The sequence below is a fragment of the Bufo bufo genome, chromosome 2 (genome assembly GCF_905171765.1).
Source record: "Bufo bufo chromosome 2, aBufBuf1.1, whole genome shotgun sequence".
NCBI lineage: Eukaryota > Metazoa > Chordata > Amphibia > Anura > Bufonidae > Bufo > Bufo bufo.
The window spans coordinates 729,967,096-729,994,093 of record NC_053390.1 but is presented as its reverse complement, the minus strand read 5'-3'; the positions used below and the strand labels follow the sequence as shown (position 1 = coordinate 729,994,093).

Below are 26,998 nucleotides of genomic sequence, written 5' to 3'. Positions count from 1 at the left end.
TTGTAAGAAAAAAAAAAAAAAAAAAAAAATCATCATTTTCCGCTAACTTGTGACAAAAAATAAAAAGTTCTATGAACTCACTATGCCCATCAGCGAATACCTTAGGGTGTGTACTTTCCGAAATGGGGTCATTTGTGGGGTGTTTGTACTGTCTGGGCATTGTAGAACCTCAGGAAACATGACAGGTGCTCAGAAAGTCAGAGCTGCTTCAAAAAGCGGAAATTCACATTTTTGTACCATAGTTTGTAAACGCTATAACTTTTACCCAAACCATTTTTTTTTTACCCAAACATTTTTTTTTTATCAAAGACATGTAGAACAATAAATTTAGAGCAAAATTTATATATGGATGTCATTTTTTTTGCAAAATTTTACAACTGAAAGTGAAAAATGTCATTTTTTTGCAAAAAAATCGTTAAATTTCGATTAATAACAAAAAAAGTAAAAATGTCAGCAGCAATGAAATACCACCAAATGAAAGCTCTATTAGTGAGAAGAAAAGGAGGTAAAATTCATTTGGGTGGTAAGTTGCATGACCGAGCAATAAATGGTGAAAGTAGTGTAGGTCAGAAGTGTAAAAAGTGGCCTGGTCTTTCAGGGTGTTTAAGCACTGGGGGCTGAGGTGGTTAAAGAGGACCTTTCAGCACTCCATGCCTGTTTTGATAGATTCATGCATTCCCCATGTAATAACCATTATACATCTATTCTTATGGCTCCATGTTGTGTCATTCCTTTATTATTTCTACTAGAAGTTATGAATTAATTTCTAGCAGCCTGCAGTAAGGGTACAGAGGGGTGTTACCAGTTGGGGTGTGTACCTGCACAGACTCACTATATCCAGACTGTGCAGGTACACCCCCCCCCCACCCAAACTGGTTACCTCCCCTCTGTACCCTTACTGCAGACTGCTAGCAATTCATTCATAACTTCTAGTAGAAATAATAAAGGAATATATGTAGTTAGTAATAACATGATATTCCAGAATCAGTTACTATTAGACTGAATTACCCCATATTTAATAAGGTTCAGCCCTTAGCAACCAGTCTGCATAAAACTGCAATTTCACTATTCAGTTAAGATGGCCGCCACTGCCCTCACCCTGAGGCTAATCCTGCCTGCCCTCACTAGCCAGTAACAATAGCCCCCCAAAAGTGTCAGTAACCAGAGCCCTCCCCCCTAAAGGGTTAATCTCCTGCAGCACAAAGGGGTCCTCTTACCACATGTTGCTTTCATTTATACACTGAGCAGATGGCAGATCTCCCTTCCCTGGTCTGCGCTGGTTCAACTCTGCCTTCTCCAGCTCTGCAGAGTGAGGGAGCGTCTGCCAAGCGCAGAGACAAAGAGCAGTGCACGCAGCCAGGCACTGTTATCAGCTGCTGGGGAGGACCTGGCTTTAATCATTTACCTACAGTCCCTTGCTGTCAGTAATCTGACCTGGCACGCAGCCTGCTTCTGCGTCCTCCGTCCTTCAACAGATAGACGGACCATGCCTAGCAACCTGATTTTAAGCACAGGTAAAAATGGGCAGTATAGGGAACAAAATTTTGGAATTAAGGGGTAATTGAATACACAGTGAAAAGTTGAAATAGGGCCACCAAGGTGATATTAATCACCACAATCCAATACTCAAAAAAAAAAATACGACAGTTATCCTTTAAAGAGGACCTTTCACCGATTCTTACCCTATGAACTAAGTATACATACATGTGGAGCGGCGCCCGGGGATCTCTCTGCACTTACTATTATCCCCGGGCGCCGCTCCGTTCTCCTGCTATGTCCTCCGGTATCTCCGTTCCCTAAGTTATGGTAGGCGGAGTCTGCCCTAGCGCTGGCCAATCGCATTGCAGAGCTCACAGCCTGGGAGAAAATAACCTCCCAGGCTGTGAGCTCTGCGCTGCGATTGGCCAGCGCTAGTGCAGACTCCGCCTACCATAACTTAGGGACTGGTATCTCCGCCTACTATAACTTAGTGAGCGGAGATACCGGAGGGCATAGCAGGAGAACGGAGCGGCGCCCGGGGATAATAGTAAGTGCAGTGAGATCCCCGGGCGCCGCTCTACATATCTGTATAGTTAGTTCATAGGGTAAGAATCGGTGAAAGGTCCTCTTTAAGCCTTTTTTCACACTTATCGGTAATTTATTATTATTTTTTTTAAATGACATACAGTTTTTCCAGTTTTTTTTATACCCTTTTCATGGCCTTTTATTAGTGTTTTTTTCAGGCATTTTTCAACTCAGAGATTCCAAAGTAAAAAATGCCTATTATAAAATACAGAAGTGCAACACAAAAAAGTCCCATGTGAAAAAACTGTCTGTACTGAATTTCAGAATTCACTATAGACTTTACAGTAACATCTGGCAGCATAAAAAAATACTGAAAAAATGCCCCAAAAAATGCTGCTAAAATAGGCCCTGTGCAGATTTACATCTGGACAGTGGCGAATTGGGAACTAAAAGTGTCCCTTGAAAAAAAGGTAAAAGTGGCCCCATGTTGCAGATGGGTCTAAATTATTGACAGAAGGCGGGGGCAACATATGTATGCAAGGACACAGAAGTACGAGGGCCAGCAATACCACAGTGCAGAGCAATATACTGCCCCAGGTGAACCAAATACCACAGTACAGCACAAAATACTGTCACCTGCGTCACAGTATTCAACTGTATCACTGTCCTAAGGACATCTATACAGTTGAATTCAGGAGGGCACCTGCTGCCACTGGTGCATAAGAGAGAATCGGATCATTATGTACCCGTGTGGCGGCCGTGAGGAGGGCTTGGGTGGCCCTCCTAGGCATCGGCCGACTGGGAAATTTCCCTGTAGCGTCTATGGCCAATACAACCCTGCATCTGGATAATGCTATTTAATGAGCAACTGCGAAGATATTTCATCACCACAAAATATTTTTAAAACAGAGTCTGTCTCCAAAATCGGTTTCAAAGTAAACATACTGTTATGTGCAATAACAATACCTTTCTTCTGAAAACATGGTCCTGTACTCCTGGCAAATGCTTTTATTTTTGTGCAAATAAAGTGTTCAGTGCACCGTAGAGAGGACTTCTATTTGGTGCACCATCCCTCTGCCAGTAGTAGAACCCAGTGCCTCCCCTCTTGTTTTCTCCAGGCCCTGAGATTTAAGAGCTGGTACCTATGACACAATAGAAGTCAAGCACAGCCTGTCCACTGTGCACATTTACACAAAAATAAAAAGAAGTATTTCTAAGGATTACAGGACTGGATTTACAAAAGAAGGGTCAATTTATATTTTGGCAGTATGTTTATCAGTGGGAAGGGGGGTTGCACGGTGGCTTCGAATCTCAGCAAGGAAAATGCATGGAGTTTGCATGGGTTTCCTCCCAATACTTCAAAGATAGGGAATTTAAAGAATTCTCCAGATGGTGGCGGGCACAGACGCAGTGGCTTAGAGCTGGGCCACCAAAATGAAATTTCCTTGTATAACTACAATAATAAAGTTATTTCTGTAAAATGTAATTTGACAGACTCCATATACTACTACTACAAACTCAAAGGCAGGTGGATCCATATGCATGGCATACATTTACATACACTGCACAGTATTGATCTTCAAAAATGCTAAATCACATCACTTTCATTCACTTATATACAAGAAGTGGATCCATCGAAAGAAATGTGGCCTGGCCGTGGCTGAATGTCATGTGTGGCTGACATAATGACACAGGTTGACCACTACTTGTCTAAAATGTTTTATAAATGTACTATAATTTTGGACGATTATTTGGAGATGTAATTTGTAGAATTCTCTAGATTTATTACATGGACCACGGCAACTACTTACCCTCCATATTTTGTGTACAGTGACACAGTATGCAAGCCAGCTTGACTGGAATTCCTAACAATGAACCCCCCTTCTTTATCCTGGAAAACACAGCAGGATTTTTATTAGTTTTGCTTCTTTTTTAAAACTCTTGTAAACTTAACAATCCTATGGACATCTGCTCCAGAGTTTCATCACCACTATTGTAAACAATGTCCAGGTCACCTGTTGCCTCTATCCCTTGTATCAACTTCCTTGATGCACGGAGACCTTGGTAAGACCGTGAAATAGTAGAAATAAAGCGATGAATCCAGCATTGAAGTTAGAAAATATTGTGGGTTCCTTTATTCAGTATAGTACAGATCCATACAGTGACAGCATCACCTCAGTGTTCCAAATGAACGTCTACGCGTTTCGAACAAACATGTTCTTAGTCGTGACCGATCAGAAAGCCAATTGGCCATGTGTCGGGATTCGAACCCGTGACCAGCCACATCCCAGGCCTCTCTGGACATTCCTCCCTGAAAGCTATTATGTAACCTCAGTCTTGCCAAGCCTTGCTCATCACCCTTGATTCCCCACACCTGGTACTTCCCTATATAAGTCCAGCCCCTTGCACTCTAGCTTGCTGATTATTGAGCTCCTGAGCCTTGATCAAGCTTCTCCTCATCTGCTGCTCTTGCTACTACTGGAAGTCCACTGCTGACCAGGAATTGCCTACCGACTACTCTTCTGCTTTGTCCCTATCTACTGAACTGCTACCACCGTTGCCATCCGGATTGTCTGACCACGCTTACTGCCGCCTGCCTACCGACTACGCCTCTGCCAGACTTCCTGCACCTACTACCTGCCTGCGGTCCTTGCCACTGGGCTCCACTCCTACCTCCAGCCAGCGGTCCTCTAACTCAGGCGAGCCTGTAGGACTGTTACAGAATAATCAGCCACACTATGGAGTCCGCAATGGCCACTCTGCGTAAGCAGGTCTCCGAACTTCAAGAATTTGGTACTACATATCAGGAGAAATTTGCCCAGCTCCAAGGCGTAGTCCAAAGCCAACAGAGGGAGATTATTGAACTACAGAGGCAACTCCTGGACGTCCGCGGCGCGCCCGCAGACACCCACATGCTACTCCCATCAAGATTCAGCGGCGACAGACGCCAGTATCTGGGGTTTCTAAACCAATGCCGCATCTATTTTCAGATGTACCCGGCCCCCTTCACCACCGAGAAAAAGAAGGTGCTATTCTTGGTCAATCTCCTGACAGATGAAGCATTAGCATGGGCATCACCATACGTGGAGACTAACAGTCATCTCCTGGACAACCTAAACAACTTCATCACCGCCATGAGCCAAGTCTTCGATGACCACAACCGCTGTGCGACAGCCGAGGCGCGACTACATGGTCTGCGGCAAGGGAGACGCTCCGTTGCCGAATACACCGCCGAGTTTCGCCGTTGGGTCACGGACACCACCTGGAACCCAGCGGCACAGAGAAGCCAATTCCGGCGAGGCCTGTCCGAATTAATAAAGGACGAACTCGCCAGAGTTGAGGCCCTGGACGATCTGGATGACTTCATTCAGTTATGCATCCGGATAGATCAAAGACTCTCCGAGAGGAAGAAATAAAGACTCTGGTCCTCGGACCACAGACCCACTTACTCCTTCTCTTCCACCGCCCAGCGCGACCCCCAGTCAGTAACTGAACCTATGCAGGTCGACGCTCTACGTAGGTCTCTATCCACAGCTGAGAAGGAGAGAAGGCTGGCCGAAAACCTCTGCCTCTACTGTGGGGAGCCGGGTCATTTTGCCATCAAATGTCCTCATAAGATCCGAAAGACTATTGCCGTCACGGAGCTAAAGAAGCAACCACAGACTCCAACCCCGCCAGCAGCCCCTGAAAATAACAACACGGCGGCTCATGGATCCCACTTCATCGTCCCCGTCCTCATCGACATTGATGGGCGACAACTCCACTGTTCAGCGATGTTAGACTCCGGGGCGGGAGGCAACTTCATCGACCTAACCTTCGCCCGCGAAAAGAACATTCCACTGACAATCAAGGTAGCCCCCGTTGACCTGGAAACCGTCGACGGATCCCCACTCTCCTCGGGGCCGGCCACTCACGAGACCACCGAACTACAACTCCTCATAGAACCAGATCACCGTGAAAAGATCCACTTCTCGCTGATCGCCTCCCCGAAGTTCCCAGTGATCCTCGGCATCCCATGGTTGGCCACCCACAACACCTCGGTGGACTGGGAAACCCGCTGCATACGATTCTCGTCCGAGTTCTGCTCGCTAAATTGCTCCCACAAACCCGTCCTTCCACCCGAAGACACCACCATCTCAAAACTATCCATCAAGGATCTTCTACCCCCTCAATACCGCGAGTTCCAGGATGTCTGCGGAAAAAAAAAACGCAGACAAGCTGCCACCACACCGACCCTACGACTGCCCTATAGAACTGTTGCCCGGGGCCGAAATACCCTTTGGCAGTATCTACCCCCTCTCAGAGCCTGAACTGAAGGCTCTGAAAGAGTACCTGGATGAGGACCTGAGGAAGGGGTTCATCCGGCCCTCCACCTCCCCCGCTGGAGCCCCCTTTTTCTTCATAGAGAAAAAAGACTCCTCCCTTCGTCCCTGCATAGACTACAGAAAGCTTAACGACATAACCGTAAAAAAACGGTACCCGCTCCCACTGATTTCAGAACTCCTTGAGAGACTCCGGGCAGCGAAGATCTTCACTAAACTCGACCTTCGAGGGGCCTACAACCTCGTCCGAATCCGCCCTGGGGACGAATGGAAGACCGCCTTCCGGACACGTTATGGTCATTTCGAGTACCTGGTCATGCCTTTCGGACTCTGCAATGCTCCCGCCACCTTCCAGCACTTCATTAACGACGGCCTCAGGGACATGCTGGATCTGTTTGTAGTCGTTTACCTGGACGACATCTTGATCTTCTCTGAAGACCTCGAGCAGCACCGCGAACACGTCCGCAGGGTACTGCAGAGACTCCGACAGAACTCTCTCTATATCAAGCTAGAGAAATGCGAGATTGAGCGAACCACCACTCAGTTCCTCGGATACATCATCTCCCCAGAGGGCCTAAGTATGGACCCGGGGAAGGTCCAAGCTGTGATGAACTGGCCCGTTCCGAAAAACGAGAAGGAGATACAAAGATTCATTGGCTTCGCCAACTTCTATCGGAAGTTTATCCGGAACTTCTCCAAGGTCATAGCACCAATCACCCAACTCACCAAGAAGGCAGTCCCCTTCTCCTGGACACCCGAGGCCCAGGAGGCCTTCACCAAGTTGAAACTCCTCTTCACTTCTGCCCCAATCCTAATCCACCCGAAACCCTAGCTCCCATTTACAGTCGAAGTGGATGCATCAGACTCCGCGGTGGGGGCAGTTTTGTCACAACGGACAGGGGAGAGGATGCTGTTACAGCCGTGCGCATATTTCTCCCGCCAGATGTCCCCCTCCGAGAAGAACTATGACATCGGGAACAAAGAACTACTGGCGATCAAGGATGCCTTCTCCGAGTGGAGACACCTGCTGGAGGGAGCCACCAACCCCATAATCGTACTAACTGACCACAAGAACCTCGAGTTCATCCGCAGCACTAAGAGACTCTCAGCCAGACAGGCCAGATGGAGCCTATTCTTTTCCCGCTTCAACTTTCTCATCACCTATCGCCCCGGATCAAAAAACGGCAAGGCCGACGCCCTCTCCAGAATGTTTTCTGAGCCCTGAGGGCCAAAATAACATTTTACCCGAGAGAAGGGTCCTGGGCACAATCAAAGAAGGATACGAAAATGACCCCTTCCTCGCCCACCCCACAGGGAATATCAGCCTTACGTTTAAGAACGGTCATTGGTTTCATCAGGACCTACAACTATATGTACCAGAAATCGCACGGCTTGAAGTGCTCAAACTCAACCATGACTTCAAGCTGGCCGGCCATTTTGGCACAAGAAAGACCCAGGAGCTTCTCTCCCGCTCCTTCTGGTGGCCAACATACAAGGAGGACATCAAGAGGTACATCTCCTCGTGCACGGTCTGTGCCCGCAATAAGACTCCACATTCCTCTCCCGTGGGTCTGTTACAACCCCTCCCTATTCCCTCCCGCCCCTGGGGCTCGATCTCCATGGACTTTGTGGTAGACCTTCCTCCTTCAAAAGGGATGAACACCATCCTGGTCGTGGTCGACCGTCTCACCAAGATGGCCCATTTCATCCCCTACAAAGGCATACCCACCGCCAAACAGACGGCCGATCTTATTCTCAGAGAGGTCTTCAGGCTGCATGGGATCCCGGACGACGTGGTCTCCGACCGAGGCGTACAATTTGCCTCAAAGTTCTGGAAGAACTTCTGCCTGGCGCTCGGGGTTAAAGTGAACCTGTCCTCCGCCTGTCCTACTCTTCTGCTTTGTCCCTACCTACTGAACTGCTACCACCGTTGCCATCCGGATTGTCTGACCACGCTTACTGCCGCCTGCCCTGACCCACAGCCTGCCTACCGACTACGCCTCTTCCAGACTTCCTGCACCTACTACCTGCCTGCGGTCCTTGCCACTGGGCTCCACTCCTACCTCCAGCCAGCGGTCCTCTGACTCAGGTGAGCCTGTAGGACTGTTATTACACCAGGTCTATATAGGCTAGTCGCAACCTCTCCTCCCACCTCCAGGTGATAGCTAGAAGGAGCTAATTGCAGCACACCCAGGGCACAGCCAATAGGAACAACTGAAATTAACATTGGTGCAAATAGAACATCTATAAAAACCAAGTGAATGCACATAAAAATATATATATACTATTCGGGCCCCTGGGTCCCAATCAGGAATGATAAAACATGCCAGTCTCCGAAAAATTCAGCAAAAGCGAAACATTGGTAAAAAACATATATGACTTCCTGAAAAAACCGCATGGTCCGAATAGTAGTTTACAATGTTAAAAACAGAAAAATGCAAATTAGACATGGCGAAAGTATCCTCATAGCTGCTAATCTGGATGAAATAACACAATAAGAATGAATATAAGCACACCAGGAATGGACCGAATCCTAATAAAGATACACGAGTTCCTTTTTTAAGTTCAAACTATTCGGATGTCTTGTTTTTAATCGTATAATCCAAAAGGCCTCCCTTTGTATTAATCGCCTTTGGAAATCACCCCCTCGAATAGAGGGAAAAACTCGCTCGATTCCAAAGGCAGAAAAAGTTCGTAGGCTCCTACCATGTATCGAAACAAAGCGCCTGGCAGCATTCGAAATATTGACATATGAAGAATTAGTGACATAATTCAAATGTTCCAGGATTTTATTTTTCAACCTTCTTGTGGTGCTTCCCACATAAAGGAGGTCACACTGGGTACATCTGATAACATAGATTACCCCAGTGGTATTGCAATTTATATAAGATTTAATGGGGAAGGTTGAAATATGTTCTGAATCCTCGAAGATTTTGGTGGGAACAACATAGCTGCAAGTTTTGCAGGGATGACTGCCGCACCGTGTGAACCCGGTGTATTTAAAGGGAACCTGTCACCAGGATTTTGGGTATAGAGCTGAGGACATGGGTTGCTAGATGGCCGCTAGCACATCCACCATATCCAGTCCCCATACCTCTGTGTGCTTTTATTGTGTATAAAAACCAATTTGATACATATGCAAATTAACCCGAGATGAGTCAGAGCTTGAAAATATGACTCTTCTCTGGTCACACAAGTAAGATATGACTCTTATGTTAATTTGCATATGTATCAAATCGTTTTTTTTTACACAATAAAAGCACACGGAGCTATAGGGACTGGGTATTGTGGATGTGCTAGCGGCCATCTAGCAACCCATGTCCTCAGCTCTATACCCAAAATCCTGGTGACAGGTTCCCTTTAAGCCAGGTATTGGTCTGAGTTCTTATCGAAGCTGATTTGAATAATGAAGAGGACAGGGATGAAGCCAGCGTGGGAGACCGTCTGGCTGCCACCCTGTAACCATCCTGCAGTTAAACCATGTAAAATATCGTCATCATATAGAATCGATATACATTCCGTTTGACCTGCTGAAATTGATTACTGTAGGTAAGAACCAAAGTAGGTGGATTAATGCGATCTTTCACACCCGCTGTGTTTCCTTCCTTCCCTGCCTTGTCATCGCTCCCAAAAAGTAATGTCTTACGACTTTTCGTCTGTGCTATTTTTTCAGCCCTCTTGATCATCCAGCTGGGATAGCCCCTTGCTAATAATCGTGATGTGATGAGTCGGCATTTCAATATGAAGGCCGTATCATCACTACAATTTCTTCTGGCGCGTAACATCTCTTCTACCGGAATAGACTTAATAGTATGTATGGGGTGATGGCTGTTGGCCCTCAGAATCGCATTCCCAGAGACTGGCTTACGATAAGTAATTGTATGTATCAGGGGATGCCCGTGAGAGTTAAATCGAGAAAATTCATCGTAAAACTATCCTGCGAATAAGTAAATTTCAGATTATGAGGGTTGTCGTTGATCTTTACTATACTGAATAAAGGAACCCACAATATTTTCTAACTTCGATGCTGGATTCATCGCTTTATTTCTTTCATCACCACTAGTTTCACCCAGAGAAGTACTTGCTTGTGACATGTTCCCCATGTACAGAATAAATACGGTCATAAAATCCAAATCATGAAATTCATTTATAATCTGTTATTGTACACTAAAACTCACAAAAACATGAGTCATCATGAGAAAACATAAAAGTAAGGTTAAAGGGGACCTGACATCTTGAAACATAGTGCAATCTGCAGGCAGCATGTTTTAGAGCAGGAAGAGCTGAGCAGAGCGATACATCGTTTAGTGCAGGCATGTTCAACCTGCGGCCCTCCAGCTGTTGCAAAACTACAACTCCCAGCATGCCCGAACAGCCTACAGCTATCAGCCTACAGCAGGGCATTGTGGGAGTTGTAGTTTTACAACAGCTGGAGGGCCGCAGGTTGAGCATGCCTGGTTTAGTGGGTAAAGATGCAGGAAAACTTGTATTTTATTTAAGCCACTGCTCTTTCTGCTCTTAGGAGTCATGAGGGCGGTCCTACTCAGTGATTGTCAGCCTGTATGGTTAGTCAAGAGTTAGCTGTCAATCACTGATAAGACTGCCCAGAGAATTAGCATGTAGTTAAATGAATGAAATACCAAAAATTCCTAAAAACTACATATCAATCTGCTCAGCTCCTCCTGCGCTATAACATGCTGCCTGCAGACTGCACTTCATTTTCATGGTGACGGGTTTTGTTTCAGACACCAACTATATGGATCAGTATAGACAAATGTCGCACACATTACAATAAATAAATCACACAACCCCTGTCCAGGTCCTGGTTTAGAGGAAAATCCTGGTTGCTGTTTATCTTCGTGCACTTTAACATCCAAAAGGACAAGACAATGATATTGTAGGTGGCTGTACACTGTAATCTAAACTTAATCAAAATGGATGGTGTCAACCAAAACTATCATTTTATCGGGTAAAATATAACAAATGATTGTTTTAGCTGACCACTGATATCATTTGGAAAGGAGTTGGCAGTCGGTAAATTCTTGTCCAATAGTCACTCTTCAGGATGACGATGCAACTGAATATCTCAGCAGAGCAGGTAAGCTGATGGTTCTCTGCCCCTGCCATTCAACCTCATAGGCCGAAGGGCCACAGGCCTAGTAGCTTGCGGACTATGAGGCAGTAAATGAGTGCAGGCAGTGACGTCATCACGCAATGGCGTTGCAGCAACCACCTGAAGTGCGACTGATTGCCTTCACCAGGATACAGGCGTCTCGGGCAGTAGACCAGAAGTGGGCTTAAGCCTGTATTGCAGACAGCGGCGGGCAACGGACTCAGATGAGTATCTGATTTTTTTCCTGGCCACTTGACTATTGGGGACATTACTGAGGGCAGTGAGGGGGAATAGGCAGGATGCTGTGGAAGGCATTGCTGGGGGAGTGTGGGGGACACTGCTAGGGAAATTCTGGGGGACAATGCTATGGGCAGTAAAGGGGACACTACTAGGGGCACTGTAGGGATATTACTGAAGTCAGTGTGGGAGACATTACTGGTGGCACAATTCGAGGCCTTTGTGGACATTACTGGAGGCACAATAGGGGGCATTATTATTGCTGGTGGCACCATAGAAGGTATTATTACTACTTGGGGAACTGTTGGGGCATCATTATTACTGGAGACACAATAAGGGGCATTATAATTGCTGGTGGCATCATAGAAGTTATTATTATTACTGGGGGCACTATAGCGGCATTATTGACTAAACTGACTTTTCAGCTAATTTACAGAATTAGTGGTAAAATTTTGAGATGAATGAAACACAGCACTTGTCTCATTAGTGGCTCAGGCGGCTGCTTTGGCACTCCACCCCCCCCCCCCTCCCCATGCTTTACACTGAAGCTAATGTGCTTAGATTGGCTGCTATGAATAACTGCAAGCTCATCATCAAGAGAGTAGAAATGGCATATGACAGCTAAGGCCATTACATGGCTACAACCCTCATGTGCAGCCACAGCACATCTTCCCTGCTAAGGACTGGGTAGCAGTCCCTATTACATTTTTCCAACACTTCTTTAATTTTTTCATCACAATAGATACAGATTTTAAATTTTTATAAGGCCTCTTTCACACTAGAGTTTTTTGCAGATCCGTCATGGATCAGCAAAAAAGCTTCCGTTACAATAATACAACCGCATGCATCCGTCATGAACGGATCCGGTTGTATTATGTCTTCTGCAGCCAGACGGATCTTGAACACCATTGAAAGTCAATGGAAGACGGATCCGTTTTATATTGTGCCAGAGAAAACGGATCCGTCCCCATTGACTTACATTGTGTGCCAGGACGGATCCGTTTGGCTCCGTTTCGTCAGGCAGACAGCAAAACGCTGCAAGCAGCATTTTGGTGTCCGCCTCCAGAGCGGAATGGAGACAGATCGGAGGCAAACTGATGCATTCTAAGCGGATCCTTTCCATTCAGAATGCATTAGGGCAAAACTGATCCGTTTTGGACCGCTTGTGAGAGCCCTGAACGGATCTCACAAATGGAAAACCAAAATGCCAGTGTGAAAGTAGCCTAAGGATAATATATCCTTATGGGTTCAGCCTGGAACAGTGGGATGAATCTTAGTAATAGGATTATTCACACTTACCTCCATTCTGAGAAGCTGCTCTGCTTTACTTCTGTTAATGCTTTTGCTGTACCATCTGCCGAAGACACAATACTGTATCAGTCATCCTTGATGAAACTTTACTGCATATATAAGGATTTTAACTTTTTTTTTAACCACTGAACTCATTACTCCCTAATATAGATCATTTAAAATTTCTGGCATTAGTACATACTTTATTTTTTATTCCGTATCCCCCTCCCCCCAAGTGGCATTCTCTGAGTAAGTCCTCTGCTGACTGCCTCCTTGTAAAATCCATATACCACACTGGCTTGTAGTGTACATGAATTTCTTCCTGCGCTTCCCAACATGCGTGCTCGATCTCCAAAGTATTAATTGCTTGTGCAGTAACTGACTCCCAAAGCTGCCGCAAAGAGATCCTGCCCTTGGTCATCCAGCTACAACGATTTTTCAAGGGGTGAACAGCGACATATGGTCCGTTTCCCAGCAGGGTGCAATCGTGGCTCGGCCCATGCACAGCTGAGCCACGAACTGCACTCGGATCTATTGCTATTAGATATTCTCCAGGGGCAAGCCAGGAGAGGGGGCTGTGAGGATAAAAGCGTAAAAAAATGGAATAAAAAGCTATTACAAGATTGTTTTCTCTTTATACCAAGGCCACTTATCGCCAGCTAAAATCCTGGACAATCCCTTTAATGAGCTATAAGCTTAGCCACTTTCATAAAACTCATTCATTGATCAAAACAGTAAAGCTGCCCATACACATGAGAACTATTGGGATCAAGCATGTCGAAATCCAACCTGTTTCACCCTTCTCTTCCCCAAGATCCGCTGATCGCTCGGGAGGCTCCCATTCACATTACATGGTTAACAGATCTAATGTGTATGGGCAGCCTAAAGGGGTTATCTCATCCGAGAAGATGCTGGTGGCATATCACTAGCATATGCCACCAATGTCAGATAGGTGTGGTTACCACCTCTGGGACCCGCACTTATGTCCAGAATGGGACCCCTGAAGTGAGCGGAGAGCAGCCACGCATGTGCAACCGCCCTCCATTCATTTCTATGGGACTGCCGAAAATAGCAGAGTGCTGGCTTGGCTATCTCCAGCAGTTCCATAGAAATGAATGAAGCAGTGGCCGCTCTTGCGCAGTGCACTTTCCATTCACTTCTATGGGACTCGCCAAAAATAGCTAAGTGCACTTGCTTGGCTGTTTACTGAACTCGCGTACAAATAATGGAAGAGCACGCAGCGCATACACGGCTGCTCTCTGCTCACTGTGGGGGTTATGTTCTGGCGATAGGTGGTACCCGTCCCAATCTGACATTAGTGGCATATCCTAGAGATGAGACAATCAGGCATGTCTCTCCAAACAGTACTTACAGATACTGGTCTAAGTTGTCTTCTTTCTTTTCGGTCACATAGTTTCTAGGGATATAACCTTCATGTCTAAATCAGCAGAAAAAAAAATTGTTACGGGAAGAAATGTTCTACATAGTCGCCATTTGCATAATTTCCAGACGTTGAAAGAACGGGGAAAAGTAATGTGCTGATCAGTCATATTCAACAACTGTGGTTTGTGCGGTGTAATAAATTTCACAAATAAAATCTATCACTTTTGTATTACTGTAGATAAAACTGCTGTGGAAGGGTACATTTTACATTTTTTTTATATGAATGAAGCATGCCAAGAACAGATGGTCACATATAACGTGACAATGGGGAAGTGAAACACTGGTTACCTATATTCACATAAACACATACAGTAGCTGTGATTGTAGAGACCAGGACTATGAATGATGTGACCATAAGACTTCAGAGAGTATGTGCGGGACCAAAAGCACGTGCTGAGAAAATTCAGATGTTACTTCTGCACAATGTAACACTGTCAGAGAACTATCGCAATGTATAGAAGTCAATGAAAATGGCACCTACAGGAGACAGATTTTACACTGACTTCTATGGGGAGAAAGACTTGCATGCAATTTAAGGGTGCCCTCACACGTTATGTGTCATGCATTTTCATAAGTGTACAGTCTTGTCTGAAGATATTATAGTCTAAATATCAATGCTCATTGCTTTTAAGTGTAATCACAAACTGAACCAAAGTCAAAAATATTTTTGTAGGATTGAAACAGGCCGAGATGAGTTCATGCTGAGTCCAGTTTGGGTAAAATGTTTGTAGGGACATAGAGTGTATTGTCTCTTAAAATGTATTGTGAGCAGATGTAGTGTATCTGTTAATGCTATAATGGATCCTACAGACATGTATCTGTGAGAGATAACCAATTGAATAGCAATGTATTATTTTACTTCCTTACAAGGTAATTAAAGGGGTTCTGCAATTTCATTTAACTGATGATCTATCCTCTGGATAGATCATCAGCATCTGATCCGCAGGGGTCCGACACCCGGGACCCCCGCCGATCAGCTGTTTGAGAAGGCAGCGGCGCTATAGCAGCGCCGCGGCCTTCTCACTGTTTACCGCCGGCCCACTGACGTCACGACTAGTATCAACTAGCGTGGACGGGGCTAAGCTCCATTCAAGTGAACAGAGCTTAGCCCTGCCCACGCTAGTTGATACTAGTCGTGACGTCAGTGGGCCGGCGGTAAACAGTGAGAAGGCCGCACCGCTGCTGGAGCGCCGCTGCCTTCTCAAACAGCTGATCGGCGGGGGTCCCGGGTGTCGGACCCCTGCCGAGCAGAAGCTGATGATCTATCCAGAGGATAGATCATCAGTTAAATGAAAGTGCAGAACCCCTTTAAGGAGGTCATGACTTATGGGAAACATTTGGTGTGTGAATGTCCCATTCATGTATGCATGATTATATTCTATATATTTCTGTGTGGTATATTTAGATTTGCAACATATCTTAACCAATGAATTATATAATATGTCATCTATGTGTAACAGTGTGTCGATATATATATACAGTTGCAATAAAAAGTATGTGAACCCTTTGGAATGATATGGATTTCTGCACAAATTGGTCATAAAATGTGATCTGATCTTCATCTAAGTCACAACAATAGACAATCACAGTCTGCTTAAACTAATAAAACACAAAGAATTAAATGTTACCATGTTTTTATTGAACACACCATGTAAACATTCACAGTGCAGGTGGAAAAAGTATGTGAACCCCTAGACTAATGACATCTCCAAGAGCTAATTGGAGTGAGGTGTCCAATCAATGAGATGAGATTGGAGGTGTTGGTTACAGCTGCCCTATCAAAAACACACACCAGTTCTGGGTTTGCTTTTCACAAGAAGCATTGCCTGATGTGAATGATGCCTCGCACAAAAGAGCTCTCAGAAGACCTACGATTAAGAATTGTTGACTTGCATAAAGCTGGAAAGGGTTATAAAAGTATCTCCAAAAGCCTTGCTGTTCATCAGTCCACGGTAAGACAAATTGTCTATAAATGGAGAAAGTTAAGCACTGCTGCTACTCTCCCTTGGAGTGGCCATCCTGTAAAGATGACTGCAAGAGCACAGTGCAGACTGCTCAATGAGGTGAAGAAGAATCCTAGAGTGTCGGCTAAAGACTTACAAAAGTCTCTGGCATATGCTAACATCCCTGTTAGTGAATCTACGATACGTAAAACACTAAACAAGAATGGATTTCATGGGAGGATACCACAGAGGAAGCCACTGCTGTCCAAAAAAAACATTGCTGCACGTTTACAGTTTGCACAAGAGCACCTGGATGTTCCACAGCAGTACTGGCAAAATATTCTGTGGTATGAAACCAAAGTTGAGTTGTTTGGAACAAACACACAACACTATGTGTGGAGAAAAAGAGGCACAGCACATCAACATCAAAACCTCATCCCAACTGTGAAGTATGGTGGTGGAGGCATCATGGTTTGGGGCTGCTTTGCCCTGTCAGGGCCTGGACGGATTGCTATCATCGAAGGAAAAATGAATTTCCAAGTTTATCAAGACATTTTGCAGGAGAACTTAAGGCCATCTGTCCACCAGCTGAAGCTCAACAGAAGATGGGTGTTGCAACAGGACAACGACCCAAAGCATAGAAGTAGATCAACAACAGAATGGCTTAAACAGAAGAAAATACTCCTTCTGGAGTGGCCCAGTCAGAGTCCTGACCTCAACCTGATTGAGATGCTGTGGCATGACCTCAAGAAAGCTATTCACACCAGACATCCCAAGAATATTGCTGAACTGAAACAGTTCTGTAAAGAGGAATGGTCAAGAATTACTCCTGACCGTTGTGCACGTCTGATCTGCAACTACAGGAAACGTTTGGTTGAAGTTATTGCTGCCAAAGGAGGTTCAACCAGTTATTAAATCCAAGGATTCACATACTTTTTCCACCTGCACTGTGAATGTTTACATTGTGTGTTCAATAAAAACATGGTAACATTTAATTCTTTGTGTGTTATTAGTTTAAGCAGACTGTGATTGTCTATTGTTGTGACTTAGATGAAGATCAGATCACATTTTATGACCAATTTGTGTAGAAATCCATATCATTCCAAAGGGTTCACATACTTTTTCTTGCAACTGTATATATATGTATATACACTCACCTAAAGAATTATTAGGAACACCTGTTCTATTTCTCATTAATGCAATTATCTAGTCAACCAATCACATGGCAGTTGCTTCAATGCATTTAGGGGGGTGGTCCTGGTCAAGACAATCTCCTGAACTCCAAACTGAATGTCAGAATGGGAAAGAAAGGTGATTTAAGCAATTTTGAGCGTGGCATGGTTGTTGGTGCCAGACGGGCCGGTCTGAGTATTTCACAATCTGCTCAGTTACTGGGATTTTCACGCACAACCATTTCTAGGGTTTACCAAGAATGGTATGAAAAGGGAAAAACATCCAGTATGCGGCAGTCCTGTGGGCAAAAATGCCTTGTGGATGCTAGAGGTCAGAGGAGAATGGGCCGACTGATTCAAGCTGATAGAAGAGCAACGTTGACTGAAATAACCACTCGTTACAACCGAGGTATGCAGCAAAGCATTTGTGAAGCCACAACACGCACAACCTTGAGGTGGATGGGCTACAACAGCAGAAGACCACACCGGGTACCACTTATCTCCACTACAAATAGGAAAAAAAGGCTACAATTTGCACGAGCTAACCAAAATTGGACTGTTGAAGACTGTAAAAATGTTGCCTGGTCTGATGAGTCTCGATTTCTGTTGAGACATTCAAATGGTAGAGTCCGAATTTGGCGTAAACAGAATGAGAACATGTATCCATCATGCCTTGTTACCACTGTGCAGGCTGGTGGTGGTGGTGTAATGGTGTGGGGGATGTTTTCTGGGCACACTTTAGGCCCCTTAGTGCCAATTGGGCATCGTTTAAATGCCACGGGCTACCTGAGCATTGTTTCTGACCATGTCCATCCCTTCATGACCACCATGTACCCATCCTCTGATGGCTACTTCCAGTAGGATAATGCAGCATGTCACAAAGCTCGAATCATCTCAAATTGGTTTCTTGAACATGACAATGAGTTCACTGTACTAAAAAGGCTCCCACAGTCACCAGATCTCAACCCAATAGACCATATTTGGGATGGAACGGGAGCTTCGTGCCCTGGATGTGCATCCCTCAAATCTCCATCAACTGCAAGATGCTATCCTATCAATATGGGCCAACATTTCTAAAGAATGCTATCAGCACCTTGTTGAATCAATGCCACGTAGAATTAAGGCAGTTCTGAAGGCAAAAGGGGGTCCAACACTGTATTAGTATGGTGTTCCTAATAATTCTTTAGGTGAGTGTATATATATATATATATATCATTTAGAATATATATTTTATGCCATGTATATTTCACTGACTGGATACAACCTTAGAAGGTTTAGAAAGTATTGAAGTTATCTTCTTACTAATTGGGTTTCATGAGGAGAGCTGAATGTTATTAGTTAGCCATGTGGACAAGTTAAATATATATACCCAGATGCCAAGTAAAAGGATCATTGTCCCTAAATGACAGTAGAGGATAGTGACTCCAACATGTCTAGATTATGGATAAGTAAAATGTCAGGAATAAACCCTTAATACTGATGCATATTGCAGAGGATAAAAGGTCATGTGAACGTATTATTAGGTATTTAGAATTAATGTTGAAATTGTTATTTGGTACAACAGTGCCATCTAGAGGTGGATGGATAATAATATGTCATTTTCACCAGTATTTCGGGAGTTAAAATGACATCATTATTATCTGCAATACACCCACCTTGTCTGATTGGAGATCCCTAATCTAGAAGGGGATGAGTTCTTAGATAACATGGGGTATAAAGTATGCATGTAAAAGGTTAGACAGGATCTACACTCTTCAACTGAAACAACTGCAACTAACAACTTACTTCAACAACAAAAACAAACTTGGATTAATTTTTGTCTACTGGAAGAGTCTTGAGAACTGATCACACCCGAAACCCTGTTCATCCTTGACCCGGTAACGTATATTTATATTTACTGATTGTGGTATTAATAAGATATTCCTCTCGGCATATAGTCAAGAGTCCCCATACTGAGGGAACATATAGTATTAAACACCTCCCTAATGCTAGTTGTCCTCTTAGCAAAGATGCATATTGCTAATGGGAGATTGGACATTATCTGAGTAGAGGAAAAACCTTTGGGAAATTATATTTCCATAGTATGATTGCCGAGTGGGATATAATATCATATATATACTTTTGATTGGTCAAAAGGAGACAGTGGATCAGTTATGCTTCCAGTATTAATCCGTGTTTATCCTTTTTATATTCAATTGTGTATGATATATATTTCATTAATCTTCGGATAATTTTATGCTGGTGAGAAAGCAATAGTGGGTTTGTTGGAACTGCGTCAATTTATCTATCCATTGATCTTATGTCTGTTTTATATTGGATTTTTACTCATTTATAAATAAATTATTACATATATTTTGCATAATTGATTGCCCCTTTGTTTTCATTTATTGCATAAATTAAATTTAGAGTATCAAGATAAAAGAAAAGGCGTTTTTATGTCCGCCTAGTGGATTTCCTGACTGATTTCCATTTTTTATTGACATTTTATCTCTTATATAAGATATTTATATTTTATATAAAAGATATAGTTTGACATTCAGAATTTTTCGTAACAAAAACCGCAAGAGCAGATTTTCCAAAGTGGTGGTTTTTGTTGCAGATCATACTGCAGATTTTGTTGTGGATTTTCCTTCAACAGAATAGGATGGGTATTTACTTGTGAATAATGTTGCAGATTTCTGTACGGACTGATCTCCTTTGAAATGAAAATCAGCAATAAAACATTATAAATTAATATTCCGCAGTGGAACAGAACGCAGGTATCGATACATTTCATCTCCATAGGCTAACGTAGGAAATGTCTTTATGTTGGGGATTTTGTAGCGGAAAATTGTGCAATGTGTCAGGGCACCCTAAGGCCACCTGCACAATTTGCGGATTCTCGTGCAGAAAAACCTCAGCATATTACAGTACCAGCAAAGTGTATGACATTACTAAAATATATGTGGTAACCCTTTACATTTTTTTGATCAACCCAGGTACCTCGCTTTGCAAGGTTAGATCCCCTTACACGGGGTCAATTCTCTTCTTTACGTGCTATACATATATTTTTTGTATGACATTACTGCCAAATCCACAGCATCTCAATTATGTTTGCGGTTTTAGCTGCGGTTTTCACCTATTTCCAATGAAGGATGAGATCTGCGGCAAAACTGCATCAAATCCCCACCAAAAACCTCATCAAATCCACACCGAAAGTTGCGGACTTTGGTGCAGATGTGGTGCAGATACACGCATAAATCTAGATCTTATGTGCATTCACTCACACTCGTATGCAGGTACCGTTTTTTGTGTGTGCGTATTTCGTGCAGAAAAAACACTGCTTAATACAGTACCAGGGAAGTGTATGAGATCAGACAAATCTTATGTATACTTTAACTTTTTCCTTAGGTGTGGAAATTGACCCCCTGTGTGGAATTTAAAATCTGCAGCATGTCAATTGTTGTGTTTTTGTTGTGCGGATTTCATCCTTTTCAATATAAGGGTGAAATCTGCAGAAAATCTGCATCAAATGTACACCAAAAACCACATAAAAATGCACCAAAAATGCAACAAAACAGCAATAAATAGTGTGGATTTATGTGCTGTTTTAGTGCAGATTTTCTGCACACAAGTCCGCACTGTGTGCAGTCACTCTAAGGTCACTTGCACACCAGTGTAGGTGAACACACATAAGATCCGTGTGGATTTATGTGCATTCTGCACCATATCTGCACCAAATTCTGCTAATTTTAACAGCGGCTTTTGGTGCGCATTTGATGCGGTTTTGCCACCGATCGCCCTCTTCCATTGAAAAGGGTGAAATCCAAGGCTAAAATCGCAAACATAATCGACATGCTATTAAATTTGAGAACCGCAGTGCAGGTCAATTTCCGCACGGAAAAATCCACTAAGTGTACATGAGATTAGTGTACTCTCATACCATTTGCTGGTACTGTATTACGTTGCATGTATTCCGCAATGTGTGCAGATGGCCTAAGGCCCCTTTCACACGGGCGAGAATTCCGCGCGGGTGCAACGCGTGAGTTGAACGCATTGCACACGCACTGAATCCGGACCCATTCATTTCTATGGGGCTGTGCACATGAGCGGTGATTTTCACGCATCACTTGTGCATTGCGTGAAAATCGCAGCATGCTCCTCTTTGTGCGTTTTTCACGTAACGCAGGCCCCATAGAAATGAATGGGGTTGCGTGAAAATCGCAAGCATCCGCAAGCAAGTGCGAATGCAGTGCGATTTTCACGCACGGTTGCTAGGTGACGATCGGGCTGCGCGCACAAGTGGATTAAGGTGAGTTAAATTTTTTTTTTTTTTTTTTTTAACCCCTCCAGCGCTATTTTACTCTGCATTCTGCATTCAGAATGCTATTATTTTCCCTTATAACCATGTTATAAGGGGAAATAATACAATCTACACAACACCGAACCCAAACCTGAACTTCTGTGAAGAAGTTCGGGTCTGGGTACCACAGTCAGTTTTTTTATCACGTGCGTGCAAAACACATTGCACCCACGCGATAAAAACTGAACTTCGGAACGCAATCGCAGTCAAAACTGACTGCAATTGCGTTCCTACTCGCGCGGGTTTACCGCAATGCACCGGGACGCATCCGGACACGCTCGTCTGCAAGGGGCCTAAGGGTTTTCGTCTGTGCAGCCACCCTAGTTGCTTGACCCACTTGCTCTATTCTGTTCCAGGCTTGACCACACAAGAACATTACAAATTAAAGGCACTTAAGCACATCAAATAAATAAGGCAGAATTTGCACATTTTTGTTGAATAGATTATCACAAATTTCTCTGTAAATTGCAGAATAAACTTATTCAAGGGGAAAAGGTTACATAACTTCTTTATCCTTTTCAAAGCATCTCATAATGGTAAAGCTGTCCCTGGCCATCCCATTAAAGAGCACATGTCCGCTCTCCTGCCATGTACGTTTTACTAAATACTTGCAGTCCTCAAAAAATAACAATTCAATACAATACAAATAAATTGACAACTGGGTGTTACCAGTTAGGGGTACATCCCTACATAGATAATGTAAGCACTGATTGGACAACTGGTAACACCCATTTGTCAATGTATTCGTAAATTTATAGAAGGAATTACATGTAGGGTGCTATGTTATATTATTGTGAACACAATTCTTTAGTAAAACAGATGTGTCAGGAGAGATAAAAGATCCTCTTTAAAGGATAACTGTCACATTTAGACCCTAATTTCAATTTTCATATATGTAGTTACTAATAACATGATATTCCAGGATCAGTTACTATTAGACTGACTTACCCCATATTTAATAAGATTCAGCCCTTAGCAACCAGTCTGCATAAAACTGCAATTTCACTATTCAGTTAAGATGGCCACCACTGCCCTCACCAAGAGGCTAATCCCGCCTGCCCTCACTACCCACAATGCATTTAACTCCTCACATGCACTAGCCAGTAACAATAGCCCCCCAAAAGTGTCAGTAACCAGAGCCCTCCCCCCTAAAGGGTTAATCTTCTGCAGCACAAAGGGGTCCTCTTACCACATGTTGCTTTCATTTATACACCGAGCAGATGGCAGATCTCCCTTCCCTGGTCTGTGCTGCTTCAACTCTGCATTCTCCAGCTCTGCTGAGTGAGGGAGCGTCTGCCAAGCGCAGGGACAGGAAGAAGTGCACACAGCCAAGCACTGTTATCAGCTGGCTTTAATCATTTACTTACAGTCCCTGGCTGTCAGTAATCTGACTGTGCAGGCTGCCTGCTCCGTCCAACAGATGGACGGACCATGCCTAGCAACCCTGTTTTAAGCACAGGTAAAAGTAGACATTACAGGGAACAAAAATGTGGAATTAAGGGGTATTGAATACACAGTGAAAAGTTGAAATAGGGCCACCAAGGTGATATTTATCACCACAATCCAATACTCCAATAAAAATATATACGACAGTTATCCTAAAGTAATAATTTTAGTAGCTTCAACTACCACACAGTCCTCCTACTGCTTTATTACGCCCAGTCTGCAATATACAGCGCTCAATGACTGCAGCTTTTCAGCAGCAAGATTATACAAACAATTAAAGAGGTTTTCCAGGTTTTAGATATCGATGACTTATCATTAGGATATCAGATCAGTGGGGGTCTGACATCAGGCACTCCCAGCAATCAGTTGGTTGCAGCAGTTGCCGGGTTGCTGCTGTGATTGGCTACGGAGCTGCAGTAACCCGGCATGACCACTAGATGAACCTTCTGGCTCCGTTCTCTATGTCAGTTCTGCTGATGGGTGGGGGTCCACCGAGGAGTAGGTCATCAATACTTAAAACCTTGAAAACCTCTTTAAATCTTCACACAGCACTGTTTTTTCACTATATGATGCTTAGCTATTCAGATTCTCACTAGATAAGACAGCTAGGTTGACACAACACATTTCTGGTTTGGCTGTTACTGTGCCAGTACAGCACTGTATAAACCCGGCAAGGCGACATCAGATACATGGCATATTTCCTTACCCATGCTTATTTTTTGCTTTCCACCAGTGCTCATCCTTCTTTTCCAAAACCACATACTCTTCCATTTCAACCAACTGAAGGTCATGTGGCTCCATTGGATGGAAATCAAATAGAGCTATCACGATTTCCTCTGTGTTTTCATAACTGTTCACTAGATCCTCATCTGGAAGCTTTGGAAGTGGAGGACCTAGCTGGAAAAGACAAGACATTAAAGAAGTTATCAGTGAATTTGATACTGATGGCCTATCCTCAGGATAGGTTATCAATATCAGATCGGCAGGGGTCTGACATCCGGGACCCTCACTAATCAGCTTTTCGAAGAGGCCCTGGTGCTCCGTGAGCATTAATGGCCTCTTTCTAGGCCAGTGACGTCACCATACATCAGTCATGTCATGTGTCCTAGGCGCAGCTCAGTCCCATTCAAGTGATTAGGGCTGAGCTGCAATACCAAGCACAACCACTATACAATATATGGCGCTGTGCTTGGTGAGCTGTGACGAGGCTGCAGCACTCACTAGGTTACGGTGAGCACAGTGACCTCTTCAAACAGCTGATCGTCAGGGTTCCCAGGGGTCGGACCCCTGCCGATCTGAAACCGATGACCTATCCAAAGGATATCATGTACAAGAGTGGAACTGTTTTTGATGAAAAAAAAGGAAACCTGTCCACAGGATGGAAAATAAGTGTCTGATCATCAGGGCCCCCCATAAATTATTAGAACAGGTGCCCGTGTTCCCCCACTTGAATGGTGAAGGACACTGCTGCTCCATAAAGCTCTATGGGGCTGCTGGAGATAGCGGAGTGCTTGTACTCAGCTTTCCCTCATAGAGAAGAACAGCCGATCACACACTTATGTCCTAACCACAGAAGTTGATGTAATGGGAGGACTCTTTTAAACTTCTTCATTGAAAGAGAACATATCTTCAGAAAACGAGAAAATGATTGAAAGGGGGTATATCATCAAATGAGAAAATGACAAATTGTTCAAAATGTAACTATAATTATTATTTTTTTAATTGTGTTTTTCTGTTATCTACCTTGTCTTATAAATAAAAACTTGAAATGCTCCAGTTTTCACACTGGCCAATAGTCAGACAGTTATTTTCTGCAGCTTACTTTGACAGCTTTGTTGTGTTGACTGGGACAGGAACATCAGGGGGCAAATGATTTAAAAGGGGGTTTCCATCCCAAACAAAATAAACTTTATAAATAATACAATTTTTGTGATTTAAAAAAAAAAAAAAAAAAAAAAAGACACACCCTCATGGATCCCCCATTCCAACGCACCCTGGTCCACTGCCGTTCTCTACCTCCTGGTTCACTGTTGCGGCAGCTAATAACTGGCTGTAGTGGATCATCGCTGGAGGGTTAACTGGGAGGGCGAAGGGCAGGATCACACAGATGTATTACTAATAGAGACAGAATGTGGCACGAAGTATGGCACTAATCTATGTCTGCTCATAGCAGGAGTAGATTTCACTTTCTGTCTTTAGGACAGCCCAAGAGGCGCTAAAGTTAATAATAAGTGTGTGAGAGGGCAACTCGGGCTGTAGTCATCATCCTCTAAATGCTGATGATTCTGCAGCTTCTCTTACCTCATCTGGTGTAGGAGGTGGAGGCTTCCTTGGGACTAGATAAAGGGAAATAAACAGGTGTCATTATTACAGGTCCGTGACACTATAGGGAACATTTATGAAACCGTCTTTAAAAAAAAATAAAGAATTTTTCCTTTACACCAGTTATAATAAGTGTCCCCCCTTTGTGTATAGTTAACAATGCTTTCAAAGCCACTTCTCTAAGACCTAATTCACACAGTCAGTGTTTTGGTCACTGATTTGCATCAGTTATTTTGAGCCAAAACCAAGTGCATATGAAAAACACAGAACAGGTGCAAATCTTTCCATTATACATTCCTTATCTCTGTACAGGCTCCATTCCTGGTTTTGGAATCACTGATCAAACACCGACTGTGTCAACTGGGCCTACAGAAAGGCCTCTTACACACTTCAGTGTTTGGTCAGTGATTTCCATCAGTGATTGTGAGCCAAAACCAGGCGAGGAGGCTACACAGAGATAAGGTATAAGGGAAAGATTCTTTGTATTTCACCTACACTTGGTTTTGGTTCACAATCACTGATGGAAAATGAGCAAACACTGAAAGTGTGAAAAGGGCCTTAGTTGGGTTTAGGTTGTATAAACAGGGACAATGGCAGAATATGGCCTTTCAACCCAAGCTGGTCATTGTATCAGAAGAACATGCTGATTTTGGCTGGTTTAGCAGACCATCTAATGTGTATGGTGGCCTCCTGACTCTCCCCTGATGGCTGATGTTAGGGAGATAATGAGCAGACATGTGGATTTTATTGCCCAGTCCTTTAGTTAGCAGTGAAAAAAGCCACTGCCAGAAGAGTCCATCAGTGTCTTTCTTCCCTCTCCTCATTCACTACATATGCATGCTCAGCAGAGCCAAGCCAAGTATGCATGTGTACAGGAGGATCAGAAGAGAGAGCTGCTGGCCAGGCTCATTCTATCTTTGATGAGGGACTCTCCTGATACTGCCTGGCCCAGTAAGGACAGAAACAAAAGGCCCTAATGCTTTAGTCCACATTCAAAAGTGCTAAATGCTAAACCCTTAGGTCAGGCATCCTCAAACTGCGGCCCTCCAGCTGTTGCAAAACTACAACTCCCAGCATGTCCGAACAGTCTACAGGTATCAGCCTACAGCAGGGCATTGTGGGAGTTGTAGTTTTACAACAGCTGGAGGGCCGCAGTTTGAGGATGCCTGCCTTAGGTAGTTATGGCTGATCATAGACAAAATGGGGAAGTAGAACCGACAACAATGGCTTTCTCAGGTGTTTGTGTGATTTGGGGTATTTTGTGAATAAAGATATTACGGTTTTGTATGCAGAGTACTTTTAGTTTTTTTTCATACAGGGATAATAATAAATGTATATACAGTATTTACTGATGAGCCCTAGGT

General features: G+C 43.9%; 1 protein-coding gene across 4 annotated transcripts in view; it reads right to left on the bottom strand.

The window, feature by feature from the left end:
* The window catches only part of TEC (tec protein tyrosine kinase), a 183,244-nt gene that overhangs the window by 53,804 nt on the left and 102,442 nt on the right, over nucleotides 1–26,998 (bottom strand). For 3 of the 4 annotated variants that reach the window (XM_040418902.1, XM_040418901.1, XM_040418899.1), the window contains exons 6-10: nucleotides 25,614–25,648; nucleotides 24,019–24,209; nucleotides 14,339–14,404; nucleotides 12,976–13,033; nucleotides 3,816–3,895 (exon numbers count right to left, since the gene is read on the bottom strand). In XM_040418902.1, the coding sequence (XP_040274836.1) occupies nucleotides 3,816–3,895; nucleotides 12,976–13,033; nucleotides 14,339–14,404; nucleotides 24,019–24,209; nucleotides 25,614–25,648 (430 nt within the window). The remainder of the gene's footprint in view (nucleotides 1–3,815; nucleotides 3,896–12,975; nucleotides 13,034–14,338; nucleotides 14,405–24,018; nucleotides 24,210–25,613; nucleotides 25,649–26,998) is intronic. The other variant, XM_040418900.1, reaches the window with a different exon arrangement.